The sequence below is a fragment of the Ranitomeya imitator genome, chromosome 1 (assembly GCF_032444005.1).
Source record: "Ranitomeya imitator isolate aRanImi1 chromosome 1, aRanImi1.pri, whole genome shotgun sequence".
Classification (NCBI taxonomy): Eukaryota; Metazoa; Chordata; class Amphibia; order Anura; family Dendrobatidae; genus Ranitomeya; species Ranitomeya imitator.
In genome coordinates, this window is record NC_091282.1 from 820,551,694 (window position 1) to 820,569,210 (window position 17,517).

The window sequence follows — 17,517 nt, forward strand, 5'->3', positions numbered from 1 at the left end:
GCCGCTTGCATAGAGCGGTTACCGGAGCGTCGTGAGGAGCGGGAAAGGTGGCGGAAGGTGAGTATATAATAATTTATTTATTTTTTTTAATTATTTTTAACATTATATCTTTTTACTATTGATGCCGCATAGGCAGCATGAATAGTAAAAAGTTGGGGACACACAGGGTTAATAGCAGCGGTAACGGAGTGTGATACCCGCGGCATAATGCGGTCCGTTACCGCCGGCATTAACCCTGTGTGAGCGGTGACTGGAGGGGAGTATGGAGCGGGCATCGGGCAGTGACTGCGGGGAGTAAGGAGCAGCCATTTTTCCGCCGGACTGTGCCCGTCGCTGATTGGTCGTGGCTGTTTTGCCGCGACCAATCGGCGACTTGGATTTCCATGACAGACAGAGGCCGCGACCAATGAATATCTGTGACAGAAAGACAGACAGACAGATGGAAGTGACCCTTAGACAATTATATAGTAGATACATGTCCTATAATTTGTACACACTGTACTAATTGTATTTGTCACTGACATCTATATATCTACCTATTCTATAAGCTAAATAAATATGCTAGTATAATGGACAGAACAATTAATGAAACAATAAGTTCTATTCATGCTCTTAATGAGAAGATTGCTCTTTGCAACCTGTTAGCAATTGAGGGTGGAACTTGTGCTGTTACAATTGAGGAATGCTGCTCCTGGTTTGCTGATGCATATGATTCATTTGAGGAAACCATAGATAAGGTCTTGTCTAATTTGGCAAGATTTATTTTGCAAATTATGGTGAAAAAATAAGTATTTGGTCATTAACAAAAGTTCATCTCAATATTTCGTTATATATCCTTTGTTGGCAATGACCGTTATTAAACATTTTCTGTAAGTCTTCACAAGATTGACACACACTGTTTGTGGTATGTTGGCCCATTCCTCCATGCAGATCTCCTCTAGAGCAGTGATGTTTTGGGCTTGTCGCTGGACAACACAGACTTTCAACTCCCTCCAAAAGGTTTTCTATGGGGTTGAGATCTGGAGACTGGCTAGGCCACTCCAGGACCTTCATATGCTTCTTACGAAGCCACTCCTTCGTTGCCCTGGCAGTGTGCTTGGGATCATTATCATACTGAAAGACCCATCCATGTTTCATCTTCAATGCCATTGCTGATGGAAGGAGGTTTGCACTCAAAATCTCGCAATACATGGCCCCATTCATTCTTTCATATACAGGGATCAGCCCTGGTGCCTTTGCAGATAAACAGCCCCAAAGCATGATGTTGCCACCCCCATACTTCACAGTAGGTATGGTGTTCGTTGGATGTAACTCAGCATTCTGTCTCCTCCAAACATGACAAATTTTGTTTCTATTCAATTTACCACCTGAATTTATTAGTCACTACATGGATACAATTCACACCTCCACCAGATGGACTCCAGATAACTAAGAACATCATTCCCACTGCCTCTCCATTTGTAAGAAAATGCCTAATTTGATTTGTGTTAATAAAGTATTCCTTAAATGTTGTGCTTTTTTCTTATTAATCTATTTATAATTTTGCCTGAAGAAGGAGCCACTGTGTTCTGAAAGTTTGCAAACATATTATTTTCGAGTTAGCCAATAAAGGTATCACTCCTAGAATACTTTTGTCATCATTGGGCAGAAAAGTATTCAAATTGATTTTTCTGGCTAACACGGTACCACAATACAATTTGTTACTGTACTTCAGGATTAAATATCTAAAATTTAATAGCTTTGTTCCTCTTTCTTTATAAACCACATCTCTGAAGTCATATGCTACCTGTATCGGGTGTACAATCGGCCTGTATAAACGATTGGTGGTGGCATCTGGTATTCTTGGGTTATTGCGAAGCTTGGCAGTGACCATACCGGATATATATTCCATGAGGTGGAATCAGATGTGTATACACTTTATGTTTACTGTGAGTTCCCCAATAACCGGCCGAGTAGTGAAAGCAGCCGTGGCGTCGTCCATCACTCAGTGAATTGCATAATTATCCTGATAATTGGAGGCAGCGGAGTGTTGTTTGTGACGACAGTGAGGGGATATCTCAGAAAAACTATTTTTTTTTAATATACAGTATTTGTACTTTATATCTGTGTTTTCTAGTCCCTGCCAAAGAGCACACATTACATGGATTTCTAATATAGTTCTTTTTTAAGGGTGGAGATTGTGTAATCGTTGTGCTGCGAATGCCCCTAGTGCCCTAGTAGCTCAGTGGCTTTGTGATTGGTACAATTTTGTCCATTGCACACAAGCATGGCTTAGCAAAGGGCAAAAAAATACAAATTATTTTAGTATTTAACTTAAAGAGAACCTGTCATCAGGTGCAAAATCTAAAACAGTAAAATAAATAGACACCAGAGGTAGCGGAGGGGCCATGGCAAAGTTGAAGACCCTATGCACAGTCCCACCCCCATCCACAAAGTACTTATTGCAACCAAATTTCTATTAATAATTAACAACAACTAGGCTACAGAATTCTACACCGAAGGTATATATTAAATCAGTATAACCACTCCTTCATACGCATACCTTTAGTTTAAGGGTACATTCCTACGGTTAGTAAATGCTGTGGGTTGGACACTGCATACATCCGCAGCGACCAACCTGCAGCATCCAGATATTACAGCATAGTGGGTGGGATTTCAAGAAATCCCATGTCCACTATGCATGCACAGACGCCTGGGGATCACCTGCGGAGATGAACATGCGGCTTATCTTTCCAGACCGCAGTACGAGATCTTGCGGAGATGCGAGTCTCCGCAAGATAAATATCACTCATACAATGTATTGGGCGCGGTGACTCCGCACGGTTCAATGAACACATGCGGAATCGCCTGCATTCAATAGCCGGCAGCGCTTTGGACGCATAGGACATGTGCTGCGTCCAAAGCGCTGCCAATTACTGACCATGTGCAACCGGCCTTACATGTATGATTCAGATGACCGGTTCTCTTTAACTATTTCCTTACCTCCAGAATGTTTTCTTTCATGTAGTGAGAAAAGAACTTTAGTATTCTCATTTTTAAATCAAGCTTGCATGGTGGGCTCCATTCTGGAAATATAATGTGCTCTTGTGAGCTTGTTGAATAACATACTTTTCTGAAACACATAAAGATGAATAGAAGGTGAAGCGCTAACATTATTGTTATGCTAAAATTATTATGCCATTTTATTGCCTCTACTTATCAAGATAACGGTGGAAAAAACTTAAGTGGACCTATGTAGGCTTGCACAAGATCGATCTTCCTATCGTTCATTCATCATGCCGCCTTGGCTCGCGATCAAGCCAAAGGCCATTAAAAATAAATAGTCTTGCATTTACTTACTGCAAATGTGGAGAGAGAATTGTGTGAGTTCCATCACTCAGCAAGACTCCTGTACAATTGTCTGATAGCTGGTAACCAAAGCCATACTTGTTAGAATAATCCACCCACTTAGTCACCCACAGGATGGGACAAGTGATCTGAACCTTGGAATCCAATTCACCTGATGGATGGAAAAGATGAATTCAAGACTAGTATGTAGATATCACACAAACCAACGCAGTGTAGCAGAAACCTTTATCTGCTTAGCTATGGTGTGCAGTAACTGGAATCCAAACAACTTTGCAATGTTTTAGAATGAATTTAAATATTTAATCTAGTCCTTCCTGCTACTTTCCATTTCTAAAGTCAATATTAATGAAGTCATTGTTCTTCACCTGGCACAATATTGTGAAGACAATCCTCTAAGACAGACGCGAGATCCTCCACCACTCGCTCCCCTGAAACCTCTCTTCGTTCTGCAAGATAATCGAAGAACAGAAAAAAATGGCCTGAGTCCTGTTGTAGGAGATCACAGCTAACTCGCTCTAATGTGTAGATCCTTGTAGAATGGGTGATCCCTTCTACCTGCAGGAAACTGGAATGACTTTGACCAGAGTTGTCTATGCTATTTAGTTCATCGCTGGAGTAGGGTGAGTATGACGTCTTCAAGGAGGCGGGCAGGAGGCGGGCAGCCGACGGGGGGTGGGGTGACGGGGATTAGGGCGGTCGGTCGGGAGGTGACCCCTGACTTTAGTTAAAAAAAAAAAAAACTTTCTCGGGTGCCGCCCCCGCATTGTCCCACCCTAGGCACGTGCCCTCAAGTGTCTAGTGGCAAATATGGCCCTGCCTGTGGACCTAATATACTGTATGTATAATATATAGATTTTTTATCTATAGTACACTGTGAGTGTGAAGATGGCTCCAGTAATTTACTGTGACAGAGAATGGACTCAATTCATCAAAGTTTTTACATTAGAAAACTGGCATAAACAGCTTTGAAAAGTTGCAACATTTTTGTGCAATATGTGGGCATTTTGACCCCATTTTCACCTAGCTCCAACACAGTGGGCAGAGAGGTGGTGGGATGGGAGCGTGGCAACCTTGCTTGTCAAATTCATGATGAGAGGGGGCATTACTTTTGCCACAAATCTTACTCTAGTGGCAATCTGCACTTTGCTTCATTAGGAGGCGTTCAACTCTTAATGAATCAGACACCTTGCACACCAGTCTTGAGAAATTGGGGTCAATGTGCCTGCTAATTCTAAACGTAAGCTATATTAACATTTTCCAACTAGTAAAATTCAGGCTCACTCTGGGAGGCCGACCTGCTCCTGTCTTTCATTCTTCCTTTCATTAGAATATTCAAAGATTCATCACAGGCTCTTACTGAGTCTTCTACTTTTTCATCCTGTAAAACAAGAGATCAAGAGTTCTTCCCCTTTGCTATACATTATATAGTAGACCCCCCCAGGCCACATCTGGCTCTTTGGCTCTTTGGCTGTTCCTGTATAGTGTGTGGACCAGGATAGCCAAAAGGCTGGAAATGGTGGCATACTGCTCGTCAGTTAGGATAGCCCGACACCGCCATCCCACCAGTGTCTTGATTTCAACAATGGTGGAATAGGGAGCCATTGGCTTCCTGATCAACTATTCAGACCGTGTATCCAAGTCTGACATCAATGGATTGTACCTGCAGCTTGGAGCCTCAGTCCGCACACAGCACAGACTGGAGTAGCGCATCAATGGAACGGGGCTGGATGAGTAGCATGTATGTTTAGCTTTTTAGCGTCATTCAGTGCTTGAGGGTGAAATTATGGTGGCTTCATTTTCTGTGTCTGACTGTTGACATTTTACTTTTACTGTGTGAGAAGCTTTGGGTGGGGTGAATCATGCTATGTGTGAAAGGCTGTGGGGGATCATACTCTTTGGGGGGCTGTGAGGACTTCGTGACATCATGCTCTGTGAGGGTGGTGGGAGGGCATAATACTGTGTGGGGAACTGTGGGAGCATCATAATGTGTGGGGCTGCGAGGACATCATGCTGCTTGGTGGCAATACCGTAATACTGCTTGGGGGTCTATGGGGTAGTGACTGGGTGCAGGGCATCATAGGGGGCTGGTGATCAAGATTTAAGGGATGAATAACAGGAGCAGTATGACTTCTAAACTTTATAAAAAGCAGTAAATTACAGCATATGTTTTGATTAGCAGCTACTGATAAGAATACATCTTAGGGCAGAGACAGACTACCGTATTTCTCAGGCATGCGAGAATCGCATCGCAGTGCATGGACTGGCCGGCACCTCTCCAGACCTGATCAAGACAGCGTGATTGATTACTATCCAGGTGAGGAGAGCTGACAGCCAATACAAGCTTTACAATGCGATTCTAGCAGGAGAAAGAGAAATACGGCAGTCTGTCTCTGCCCTTACCATAAGCCCTATCGTCACATGTATTAGCAGTAGCATTTAGTGAGACTCAATAAGAACCTGTCACCAAGAAATTGCAGGCCAATCTGAAGGCACCATGTTTGAGAGCAGAGGGAGCTGAGTAGAATCATATACAATATAGTTTGTTGGGAAAAGATTCAGTATAACTTGTGTTGTGTTCTTGGTCCACTCGGCGGTCCTATCAGTGACTGACAATCTTCTTTATATACAGATACAATCTTCTGCATACAGATACAGCTGTCAGTCACTGATAGGACCCCCTACTGGACTGAAAATCTCAGAAACTATAGAGTTTGAAATGAATAATACACAAGTTATATTAGCACTTTTCTCACAAAAAGTATAAATCAATCCGCATAGCTCTCCTTGCTCTACAACATGCTGCCTGCAGATTGGCCTGCATTCTCATGGTGACAAGTTCCCTTTAATTCTGCTTAATATTAAGTGATAACATTAATAATAATAACAATAATATTAAGCAGAATTGATTCGGCCATCCACAATATTCATGGTCTCTCCTAGCCCCTCAACTAAATGAATTGCCCACCCTGTTATATAGCCATTGTATATACTTATCATGCTCCGAAGGGTAACAGTCAGCTGCTAAATCATACCTCGCACATTTTATCTGTACTAAATGACACCAAGCTCTCAGTAGGCAGAACCATGGAGCTCTTGAGGTCTTCCGCTTCTGCAAAGTCTAGAGAAATATAAAAATACATCACAAATGTATGTTCCGTCATACTGTAATAGAAGTAGTTCCTATTTCAGAATGAATTGCATTGATAAATTGTACATTTTAATTAGCAACTTTTCAAATTTCTATTACAAATTTCTATGAATATACCTTAACCCCTTCACCCCCAGGCAATTTTCCATTTTTCGGCGCACTTTTGAATTACACCATTCATTTGGCCACATAGTGTACTGAAAAACAGGGAAAAAAATTCCAAGTGTGGTGAAATTGCAAAGAAATTGCAAAAAAAAAAAAGTTGCAATTCCACAATGTTTTTTTTTATTTACTATGTTCACTATATGGTAAAACTGACCTGATATCATGATTCCCCAGGTCAGTATGAGTATGCAGATTCCAAACATGTATAGTTTATTTTTATTTAAGTGGTGAAAAAAATTCAGAAATTTATCAAAAATTTGTTTTAGATTTTATATCCATTTTCCGATACTCGTAACATTCCCATTTTATGTTATCTGGGGCTGGGTGAAGGCTTATTTTTTGCTCCCTGAGCTGACGTTTTTACAGATACCATTTTGGGGTAGATATAATGTTTGGATCACCACGTATTTTATCGCCTCTATTCTTATTTTGATTGCATTTTATTGCAATGTTGCTGTGACCAAAAAGTAATTCTGGCAATTTTTATTTTTTTTCTCGTTACGCGGCTTACCGATCAGATTAATTTATTTTATATTTTGATAGATCGGTTATGTGTATTTTTAATTTTTTTTTAATTGTTTTATTTTTAATACGGCAAAGGAGGTTTTATTGAGCTTGTGTTTTTTTTTATTTTCCTAGTATTTTTTAAAACTTTTTAAAAAACTTTTTACTGACCCCTTAGGAGACTTGCGATCGTCCGATCACCTGTGCTATACATAGCAGTGCCGAAGTACTACTATGTATAGCAGAACTCACGATCTCCCATGAATGCCGATGAGCGGGATCAATAATGCGCTTCCTGTCAGTGGGTGTTAAATGCTGCTGGTTAGTAGCCATGGCTGTTAGAAGCACTTGATGGCTGATTAAATCAGCCATCATGTGAGGAGAAAGATGTGGGTTCACACGTAATCGGCAGGGACATGGTTGATGACGTACATGTATGCTAACGGTCGTAAAGGGGTGAAAAGGGTAGTCCGAAAAACAAATTCATTTTCATTGTAAATGCCTACGTATTTATTGTCATAATCCAATCTATTTTCTAATATACTTTAATTTAAAAGTCCCTTTCCTTACATAAGTACACTATCTAACTGCTTTATTTTTTTTATGATGCTTTGTTTGAGAATCCCAGTGTATGGGGCAGCCTCTGCTCCTCCCTCAAACGAAACGTCATCATTTCAGGGGCTGGGCTAGTCACTGCTCCACTGAGCATGCGTTGTTTTTTAATTTTTACGAATGCCCAGGTGTTTCTTCTCATTGTACGATGTGCACAATGACAGTGCGCTCTCTTGCCAGCTCTGATTAAAAGCAAAGAGCCGGCAACAGAGCACACTGTCTGTGGACGTTGTAAGAATACCTGACGTGCAGAGACCAGTGCTGCCCCAGCAAGTGTTGTCAGTCGCAGTGGTGGCGATGGTGTCTGCAAGCCTGGTATTCATACAACATGCACTGACAGTGCACTCTTTTACTTGCTCATTAATTTGTATCAGAGGCGATGAGAAAGTGCACTGTCAATGAGCACATCGCACAGTGACAAGAAGATACTGAGCATCCGTCGGACTTGACAAATGATGCATGCTCAATACAGCAGAGACTAGCTCAGCTCCTGAAATGAAGGTCACTAATGATGCTGTGTTTGAGTTGTTCCAGCATGCACTGGGATTTTCAAACGAAGCATCATCATAAAGGAAGTAGCAGCTAAAAAAAATAAAGCAGTTAGTGTAGATAGGGAAGTTTAGGGATTTTTTTTTTTATGCAAGTATAATAGAAAGTAGATTAGATTATGGCATTAAATATGTATGTATTTACAATAAAGAATTAATTTGTGTACAAAACCTGTCAAAATGGTTTAGCAATGTAAAGTAAAGGCATGACCATAATGGTGCTGTTATACAGATTAAATCAAAATGAGCCGAAGACCCAACCTACAGTCCCACCCCATGCACCTAATTACCCGAAAACTACAAATGTGGATTAAAGAACAACCACAATGCTGATTTCTTCACTAAAGGTATTGACTTACTCTGCATAACAGCACTGTTATGGCAATGCCTTTACTTTACATCACTAAATCACATTGACAGGTTCTTGTTAATAATAGGAGTACTAGGAGAAACATCTAGTATGCTTACATTATTGGGCAAATTGTATGCAATGCCAAATTATTGCTTATCTGTGCATGCAATTCAAAAGGTTATTTGTATATCAGATTGAATACCTGTCTATATGTGGCAGCCTGAGGTGGCAGGAATTACGGAAATGTTAGAGTGGACTGTGTTACATAGATACGAATGAGGGTTGAAGAAATAATCTGACACAGCGAGCTATGCTACTTCCCAAACTCTGGAATGATGGAAACAGTAAAGCTTGCTGAGCTCTGTGGTTATTAAGATTCCCATTCACTTAAAAGTTTGTGCTAAAAAGGCTGACTAGGGTTTCGCTTATTAAGACAAGATTCTGGGTAGTGGGCACCTCCAGAAAATAAGATGTAAGCAAGGTTAGGCACCCATAAATGACTAACTCCACATGAAGTAAAGGAGCCACTCCATGAAACATCACAAAATGTCCAAACAGACATCAAACTAGCTTAGGACGGTAAGATTGACCCATTTTTCACCATATCTCTGACTGATTCCTTTGATCCCTCTGCATCGTGGTGTTAAAATCCAATAGTACACCATAATGTATGTTATGAAGTATATGGTAGCATCATCATCTATTAAGGATTGAATTCAATGTTATATTTTAGAAGTGCCTAGGATTTTTTTTTATACAATCCAATAAACTAATATAGTATTGAATAAATTAATAATAGCTCTATACCTGAGCAGAAGGACTTTTGGAAAACCCCTCTGTACAGTACTTTTGCCGCCTTCCTAAGGAACCTTGTGACTTGGAGGGAAAAGGAGAAAGTGGGAGCTGTGTGGCACGAGGCAGAGGATAACTTCTCAGGCATAAATCCCTGAAAATGAGGAAATATGAAGAAAATAAAAGAGCCTCAACTTCACATATTGTGTTTAAAACATTTCGCTATTATACCACTTTGTTCCGTACCTGGGTGAAAAATTCATGAGTGAGAATGTCCTCAATGCAAGGCCTTCTACTGGGGCAGCGTGCAAGTAAAGAAATAATCAGTTTCCTGCCACTGAGTGATATGTAGGATGGCACAGGGAAGAAGCCCTCACAGATGAAGTAATACATCTCTTTTTGTGAGCGAGCTCTGAAAGGTGAGTATCCACAAAGCATAGTGTACCTAAAAATGAATACAAAAGACCCTCTAAGAATACAAGATATAACTCCCTTAATTTTATTAAAAAACGCTAAGAAACAACATGCTGCCAATATCACCATCAACAAGATTGCATGCTGTCATACCAATCATAAGGGTCCATTGAACAAAATGTAAGTACCCAATTTATGAAACAATGCCCAGCATGATAAACTAGATGTATTTACCGCCTAGTAAAACTGTGCCCTTAAAGATGTCAATTACGAGGGACGGTTATGAGATGTAACTATGTGTTTGATAAATCTATCTCCTTTTCTATTAATTGTGCGTACAGTAAAGTTAAAGGGAATATGTCACCACACTTATATTGCCTTCTCTGAGAACTACAATGAAACAGTCACCACGGTAAATTTAAAAATGTTCATAAGGATCACTGCTAGATGGTGTTCAAGCAATACAAATAGAATACATTATCCCCTTCCCGACATATGACGTACCGGTACATCATATTTCTTCTTGCAAATGGGCATACCAGTACATCATGGTGATTGAGTAATAAACTATGTGATCCATTTTCTTCTGTTTCCCTGTTTGAAATTTAAAAATTTGGGGCTAAAACAATGTTTTAGTGGAAAAAATTTAATTTTTTTTTTCACCGTCCAATAGTGTAAAAAATTTTATGACAAACCTGTGGTGTCAATATGCTCACTGTACACCTACATGAATAAACTGAAGAGTATAGTTTGTAAAATGGGGTCCCTTATGGGGGTTTCTCCTGTTCTGGCACGTCAGGGGCACTGCCAATGTAACATGACACAAAATTTGCACTCCAATATAGTGCTTCCTCCTTTCTGAGCTTTGAACTGTGCCTGAAAAGTCGTTTTTGACAACATATGGGGTATTGTTGAAATCAAGAGAAATTGGCACATCAGAGGACAGAGAAATAGGGAGATTCGGGGACCCTATTATACTTACCGGTGTCCCTGGGTCCTCATGCTGCTCCTCCTGGCCGCCGGCATCTTCTGGGGAAAAGAAAATGGCGGGCGCAAGCGCAGTGCGCCCGCCATCTGTCTCCATCTGCCGGCCGGCAGGAGAAGAGCAGTTGGGGCTAAAATTAGGGTTAGGGTTAGGGTTAGGGCTAGGGTTAGGGCTAGGGTTAGGGCTAAATTTAGGGTTAGGGTTGGGGCTAAATTTAGGGATAGGGTTAGGGTTGGCACTAAATTTAGGGTTAGGCTTCTTTCACACTTACGTCGGTATGGGGCCGTCGCAATGCATTCGCCCGACATACCGACGAACGTTGTGAAAATTGTGCACAACGTGGGCAGCAGATGTAGTTTTTCAACGCATCCGCTGCCCAATCTATGTCCTGGGGAGGAGGGGGCGGAGTTACGACCACGCATGCGTGGTAAGAAATGGCGGATGCGACGTACAAAAAAACGTTACATTGAACTTTTTTTGTGCTGATGGTCCGCCAAAACACTGATCCAGTGCATGACGGACGCGACGTGTGGCTATCCGTCATGATCTATCGGCAATACAAGTCTATGGGCAAAAAACGCATCCTGCGGGTACCTTTGCAGGATCCGTTTCTTGTCCAAAACGACGGATTGCGACGGATGCCAAACGACGCAAGTGTGAAAGTAGCCTTAGGGTTAGGGTTGGGGCTAAAGTTAGGGCTAGGGTTGGGGCTAAAGTTAGGGTTAGAGTTGGGATTAGGGTTAGGGTTTGTATTAGGGTTAGGGTTGGCATTAGGGTTACGCTTGGGATTAGGGTTAGGTTTGGGATTAGGGTTAAGGTTAGGGTTGTGATTAGGGGTGTATTGGGATTAGGGTTAGGTTTGAGGTTAGGGTTGAGATTAGGATTACGGGTGTGTTGGATTTAGGGTTTTGATTAGGGTTATGGTTAGGGTTGACATTAGGGTTGTTTTGGGGTAAGGGTTGTGATTATCGTTAGGGTTAGTGATTAGGATTATGGATCGGGTTGGGATTAGGGTTAGGGGTGTGTTGGGGTTAGGGTTGGAGCTAGAATTGGGGGGTTTCCACTGTTTAGGTACATCAGGGGGTCTCCAAACACGACAGCCTATTTTGCGCTCAAAAAGTCAAATGGTGCTCCCTCCCTTCTGAGCTCTGCCGTGTGCCCAAACAGTGGGTTACCCCCACATATGGGGCATCAGCGTACTCGGGATAAATTGGACAACAATTTCTGGGGTCCAATTTCTCCTGTTACGCTTGTGAAAATAAAAACTTGGGGGCTACAAAATCTTTTTTGTGGAAAAATTTTTATTTTTTATTTTTATGACTCTGCATTATAAACTTCTGTGAAGCACTTGGGCATTCAAAGTTCTCACCACACATCTATATAAGTTCCTTGGGGGGTCTAGTTTCCAAAACGGGGTCACTTGTGGGGGGTTACTACTATTTAGGTACATCAGGGGCTCTGCAAACGCAACATAACGCCCACAGGCCATTCTATCTAAGTCTGCATTCCAAAACGGCGCTCCTTCCCTTCCGAGCTCTGCCGCGCGCCCAAACAGTGGTTTACCCCCACATATGGCGCATCAGGGTTGACATTAGGGTTGACATTAGGGTTGTTTTGGGGTAAGGGTTGTGATTATCGTTAGGGTTAGTGATTAGGATTATGGATCGGGTTGGGATTAGGGTTAGGGGTGTGTTGGGGTTAGGGTTGGAGCTAGAATTGGGGGGTTTCCACTGTTTAGGTACATCAGGGGGTCTCCAAACACGACAGCCTATTTTGCGCTCAAAAAGTCAAATGGTGCTCCCTCCCTTCTGAGCTCTGCCGTGTGCCCAAACAGTGGGTTACCCCCACATATGGCGCATCAGCGTACTCGGGATAAATTGGACAACAACTATTGCAGTCCAATTTCTCCTGTTACCCTTGTGAAAATAAAAACTTGGGGGCTACAATATCTTTTTTGTGGAAAAAAAAATATTTTTTATTTTCACGACTCTGCATTCTAAACTTCTGTGAAGCACTTGGGCATTCAAAGTTCTCACCACACATCTAGATAAGTTCCATGGGGGGTCTAGTTTCCAAAATGGGGTCACTTGTGGGGGATTTCTACTGTTTAGGCACATCAGGGGCTCTCCAAACGCGACATGGCGTCCGATCTCAATTCCAGACAATTCTACATTGAAAAAGTAAAATGGCACTCCTTCTCTTCCAAGCTCTGCGGTGCGCCCAAACAGTGGTTTACCCACACATATTGGGTATCAACGTACTCAGGAGAAATTGCACAACAACTTTTGTGGTCTAATTTCTCCTGTTACCCTTGTGAAAATAAGAATTTGTGGGCGAAAAGATCATTTTTGTGTAAACAAAAGCGATTTTTTATTTTCACGGCTCTACGTTATAAACTTCCGTGAAGCACTTGGGGGTTCAAAGTGCTCACCACACATCTAGATAAGTTCCTTAAGGGGTCTAGTTTCCAAAATGGTGTCACTTGTGGGGAGTTTCCACTGTTTAGGTACATCAGGGGCTCTCTAAACGTGACATGGCGTTCGATCTCAATTCCAGCCAATTCTGCATTGAAAAAGTCAAACGGCGCTCCTTCACTTCCAAGCGCCCAAACAGTGGTTTACCCCCACATATGGGGTATTGGCGTATTCAGGAGAAATTGCATAACAAAATTTATGTTTACATTTCTGTTTTTACACATGTGAAAATAAAAAAATGGTTCTGAATTAAGATGTTTGCAAAAAAAAGTTAAATGTTCATTTTTTCCTTCCACATTGTTTCAGCTCCTGTGAAGCACGTAAAGGGTTAATAAACTTCTTGAATGTGGTTTTGAGAACCTTGAGGGGTGTAGTTTTTAGAATGGTGACGCACTTCGTTATTTTCTATCATATAGACCCCACAAAATGACTTCAAATGTGATGTGGTCCCTAAAAAAAAATGGTGTTGTAAAAATGAGAAATTGCTGGTCAACTTTTAACCCTTATAACTCCCTAACAAAAAAAAATTTTGTTTCCAAAATTGGGCTGATGTAAAGTAGACATGTGGGAAATGTTATTTATTAACTATTTTTTGTGACATATCTCTCTGATTTAAGGGCATAAAAATACAGTTTGAAAATTACAAAATTTTAAAAATTTTCGCCATATTTCCGTTTTTTTCATAAATAATCGCAAGTATTATCGAAGAAATGTTATAAAGTAACATGAAGTACAATATGTCATGAAAAAACAGTCTCAGAATTAGCGGGATCCGTTAAAGCGTTCCAGAGTTATAACCTCATAAAGTGACAGTGGTCAGAATTGCAAAAATTGGCTCGGTCATTAAGTACCAAATTGGCTCTGTCACTAAGGGGTTAACCCCTTTCTGCCATCAGACGTACTATTGCGTCCATGTGGGGTGGGCTTTACTTCCCAAGGACGCAATAGTACGTCATATGCGATCGGCAGCGCTCACGGGGGGAGCGCCGCCGATCGCGGCCGGGTGTCAGCTGTTTATCGCAGCTGACATCCGGCACTATGTGCCAGGAGCGGTCATGGACCGCCCCCGGCACATTAACCCCCGGCACACCGCGATCAAAGATGATCACGATGTGCCGGCGGTACAGGGAAGCATCGCGCAGGGAGGGGGCTCCCTGCGGGCTTCCCTGAGCCCCCCGCAGCAACGCGATGTGATCGCGTTGCTGCGAGGGTCTCACCTCCCTCCCTGCTCCCTCCAGCCCCGGATCGAAGATGGCCGCGGATCCGGGTCCTGCAGGGAGGGAGGTGGCTTCACAGAGCCTGCTCAGAGCAGGCACTGTGAAGGCTGCAGCGCTGCATGTCAGATCAGTGATCTGACAGAGTGCTGTGCAAACTGTCAGATCACTGATCTGTGATGTCCCCCCCTGGGACAAAGTAAAAAAGTAAAAAAAAAAAATTTCAAATGTGTAAAAAAAAATTAAAAAAAATATTCCAAAATAATGAAAAAAAAATAAATATATTATTCCCATAAATACATTTCTTTATCTAAATAAAAAAAAAAAACAATAAAAGTACACATATTTAGTATCACCGCGTCCGTAACGGCCCGACCTATAAAACTGGCCCACTAGTTAACCCCTTCAGTAAACACCGTAAGAAAAAAAAAAAAAAACGAGGCAAAAAACAACGCTTTATTATCATACCGCCGAACAAAAAGTGGAATAACACGCGATCAAAAAGACAGATATAACTAACTATGGTACCGCTGAAAACGTCATCTTGTCCCGCAAAAAACGAGCCGCCATACAGCATCATCAGGAAAAAAATAAAAAAGTTATAGTCCTGAGAATAAAGCGATGCAAAAATAATTATTTTTTCTATAAAATAGTTTTTATCGTATAAAAGCGGCAAAACATAAAAAAATGATATAAATGAGGTGTCGCTGTAATCGTACTGACCCAAAGAATAAAACTGCTTCATCAATTTTACCAAACGCGGAACGGTATAAACGCCTCCCCCAAAAGAAATTCATGAATAGCTGGTTTTTGGTCATTCTGCCTCACAAAAATCGGAATAAAAAGCGATCAAAAAATGTCACGTGCCCGAAAATGTTACCAATAAAAACATCAACTCGTCCCGCAAAAAACAAGACCTCACATGACTCTGTGGACCAAAATATAGAAAAATTATAGCTCTCAAAATGTGGTAACGCAAAAATTATTTTTAGGAATAAAAAGCGTCTTTCAGTGTGTGACGGCTGCCAATCATAAAAATCCTCTAAAAAACCCGCTATAAAAGTAAATCAAACCCCCCTTCATCACCCCCTTAGTTAGGGAAAAATTAAAAAAATGTATTTATTTCCATTTTCCCATTAGGGCTAGGGTTAGAGTTAGGGCTAGGGTTAGGGTTAGGGCTAGGGTTAGGGCTAGGGTTAGGGTTAGGGCTAGGGTTAGGGCTAGGGCTAGGGTTAGGATTAGGGTTAGGGCTAGGGTTAGGGCTAGGGCTACAGTTTGGGTTGGGGCTAAAGTTACAGTTAGGGTTTAGATTACATTTACGGTTGGGAATAGGGTTGGGATTAGGATTAGGGGTGTGTCAGGGTTAGAGGTGTGGTTAGGGTTACTGTTGGGATTAGGGTTAGGGATGTGTTTGGATTAGGGTTTCAGTTATAATTGGGGGGTTTCCACTGTTTAGGCACATCAGGGGCTCTCCAAACGCGACATGGCGTCCGATCTCAATTCCAGCCAATTCTGCGTTGAAAAAGTAAAACAGTGCTTCTTCCCTTCCGAGCTCTCCCGTGTGCCCAAACAGGGGTTTACCCCAACATATGGGGTATCAGCGTACTCAGGACAAATAGGACAACAACTTTTGGGGTCCAATTTCTCCTGCTACCCTTGGGAAAATACAAAACTCGGGGCTAAAACATATTTTTTGTGGGAAAAAAAAAGATTTTTTATTTTCACGGCTCTGCGTTATAAACTGTAGTGAAACACTTGGGGGTTCAAAGTTCTCACAACACATCTAGATTAGTTCCCTGGGGGGTCTAGTTTCCAATATGGGGTCACTTGTGGGGGGTTTCTACTGTTTAGGTACATTAGGGGTTCTGCAAACGCAATGTGACGTCTGCAGACCATTCCATCTAAGTCTGCATTCCAAATGGCGCTCCTTCCCTTCCGAGCTCTGCCATGCGCTCAAACGGTGGTTTCCCCCAACATACGGGGTATCAGCGTACTCAGGACAAATTGGACAACAACTTTTGGGGTCGAATTTCTCCTCTTACCCTCGGGAAAATACAAAACTGGGGGCTAAAAAATAATTTTGGGGGGAAAGATTTTTTTTTTTAATTTTCACGGCTCTGCGTTACAAACTGTAGTGAAACACTTGGGGGTTCAAAGCTATCACAACACATCTAGATGAGTTCCTTAGGGGGTCTAGTTTCCAAAATGGTGTCACTTGTGGGAGGTTTCTACTGTTTAGGTACATTAGGGGCTCTGCAAATGCAATGTGACACCTGCAGACCATTCCATCTAAGTCCTCATTCCAAATGGAGCTCCTTCCCTTCCGAGCCCTCCCATGCGCCCAAACAGTGGTTCCCCCCCACATATGGGGTATCAGCGCACTCAGGACAAATTGGACAACAAATTGTGGGGTCGAATTTCTCCTGTTACCCTCGGGAAAATACAAAACTGGGGGCTAAAAAATAATTTTTGTGGGAAAAAATTTTTGTTTTATTTTTACGGCTCTCCATTATAAACTTCTGTGAAGCCCTTGGTGGGTCAAAGCGCTCAGCACACATCTAGATAAGTTCCTAAGGGGGTCTACTTTCCAAAATGGTGTCACTTGTGGGGGGTTTCTACTGTTTAGGTACATTAGGGGCTATGCAAACACAATGTGACACCTGCAGACCATTCCATCTAATGGCCCCTTCACATTTAGCGACGCTGCAGCGATACCGACAACGATCCGAATCGCTGCAGCGTCGCTGTTTGGTCGCTGGAGAGCTGTCACACAGACCGCTCTCCAGCGACCAACGATGACGGTAACCAGGGTAAACATCGGGTTACTAAGCGCAGGGCCGCGCTTAGTAACCCGATGTTTACCCTGGTTACCATGCTAAAAGTAAAAAAAAACAAACAGTACATACTTACCTACAGCCGTCTGTCCTCCAGCGCTGTGCTCTGCTTCTCTGCTCTCCTCCT

General features: G+C 42.0%; 1 protein-coding gene across 2 annotated transcripts in view; it reads right to left on the reverse strand.

The window, feature by feature from the left end:
* LOC138649634 (serine/threonine-protein kinase PLK2-like) overlaps positions 1 to 17,517 on the reverse strand; it is a 150,695-nt gene that overhangs the window by 14,633 nt on the left and 118,545 nt on the right. Inside the window, exons 7-13 of one of the 2 annotated variants that reach the window (XM_069740189.1) lie at positions 9,716 to 9,914; positions 9,485 to 9,623; positions 6,381 to 6,466; positions 4,630 to 4,726; positions 3,714 to 3,794; positions 3,340 to 3,499; positions 2,983 to 3,112 (exon numbers count right to left, since the gene is read on the reverse strand). In XM_069740189.1, the coding sequence (XP_069596290.1) occupies positions 2,983 to 3,112; positions 3,340 to 3,499; positions 3,714 to 3,794; positions 4,630 to 4,726; positions 6,381 to 6,466; positions 9,485 to 9,623; positions 9,716 to 9,914 (892 nt within the window). The remainder of the gene's footprint in view (positions 1 to 2,982; positions 3,113 to 3,339; positions 3,500 to 3,713; positions 3,795 to 4,629; positions 4,727 to 6,380; positions 6,467 to 9,484; positions 9,624 to 9,715; positions 9,915 to 17,517) is intronic. The other variant, XM_069740197.1, reaches the window with a different exon arrangement.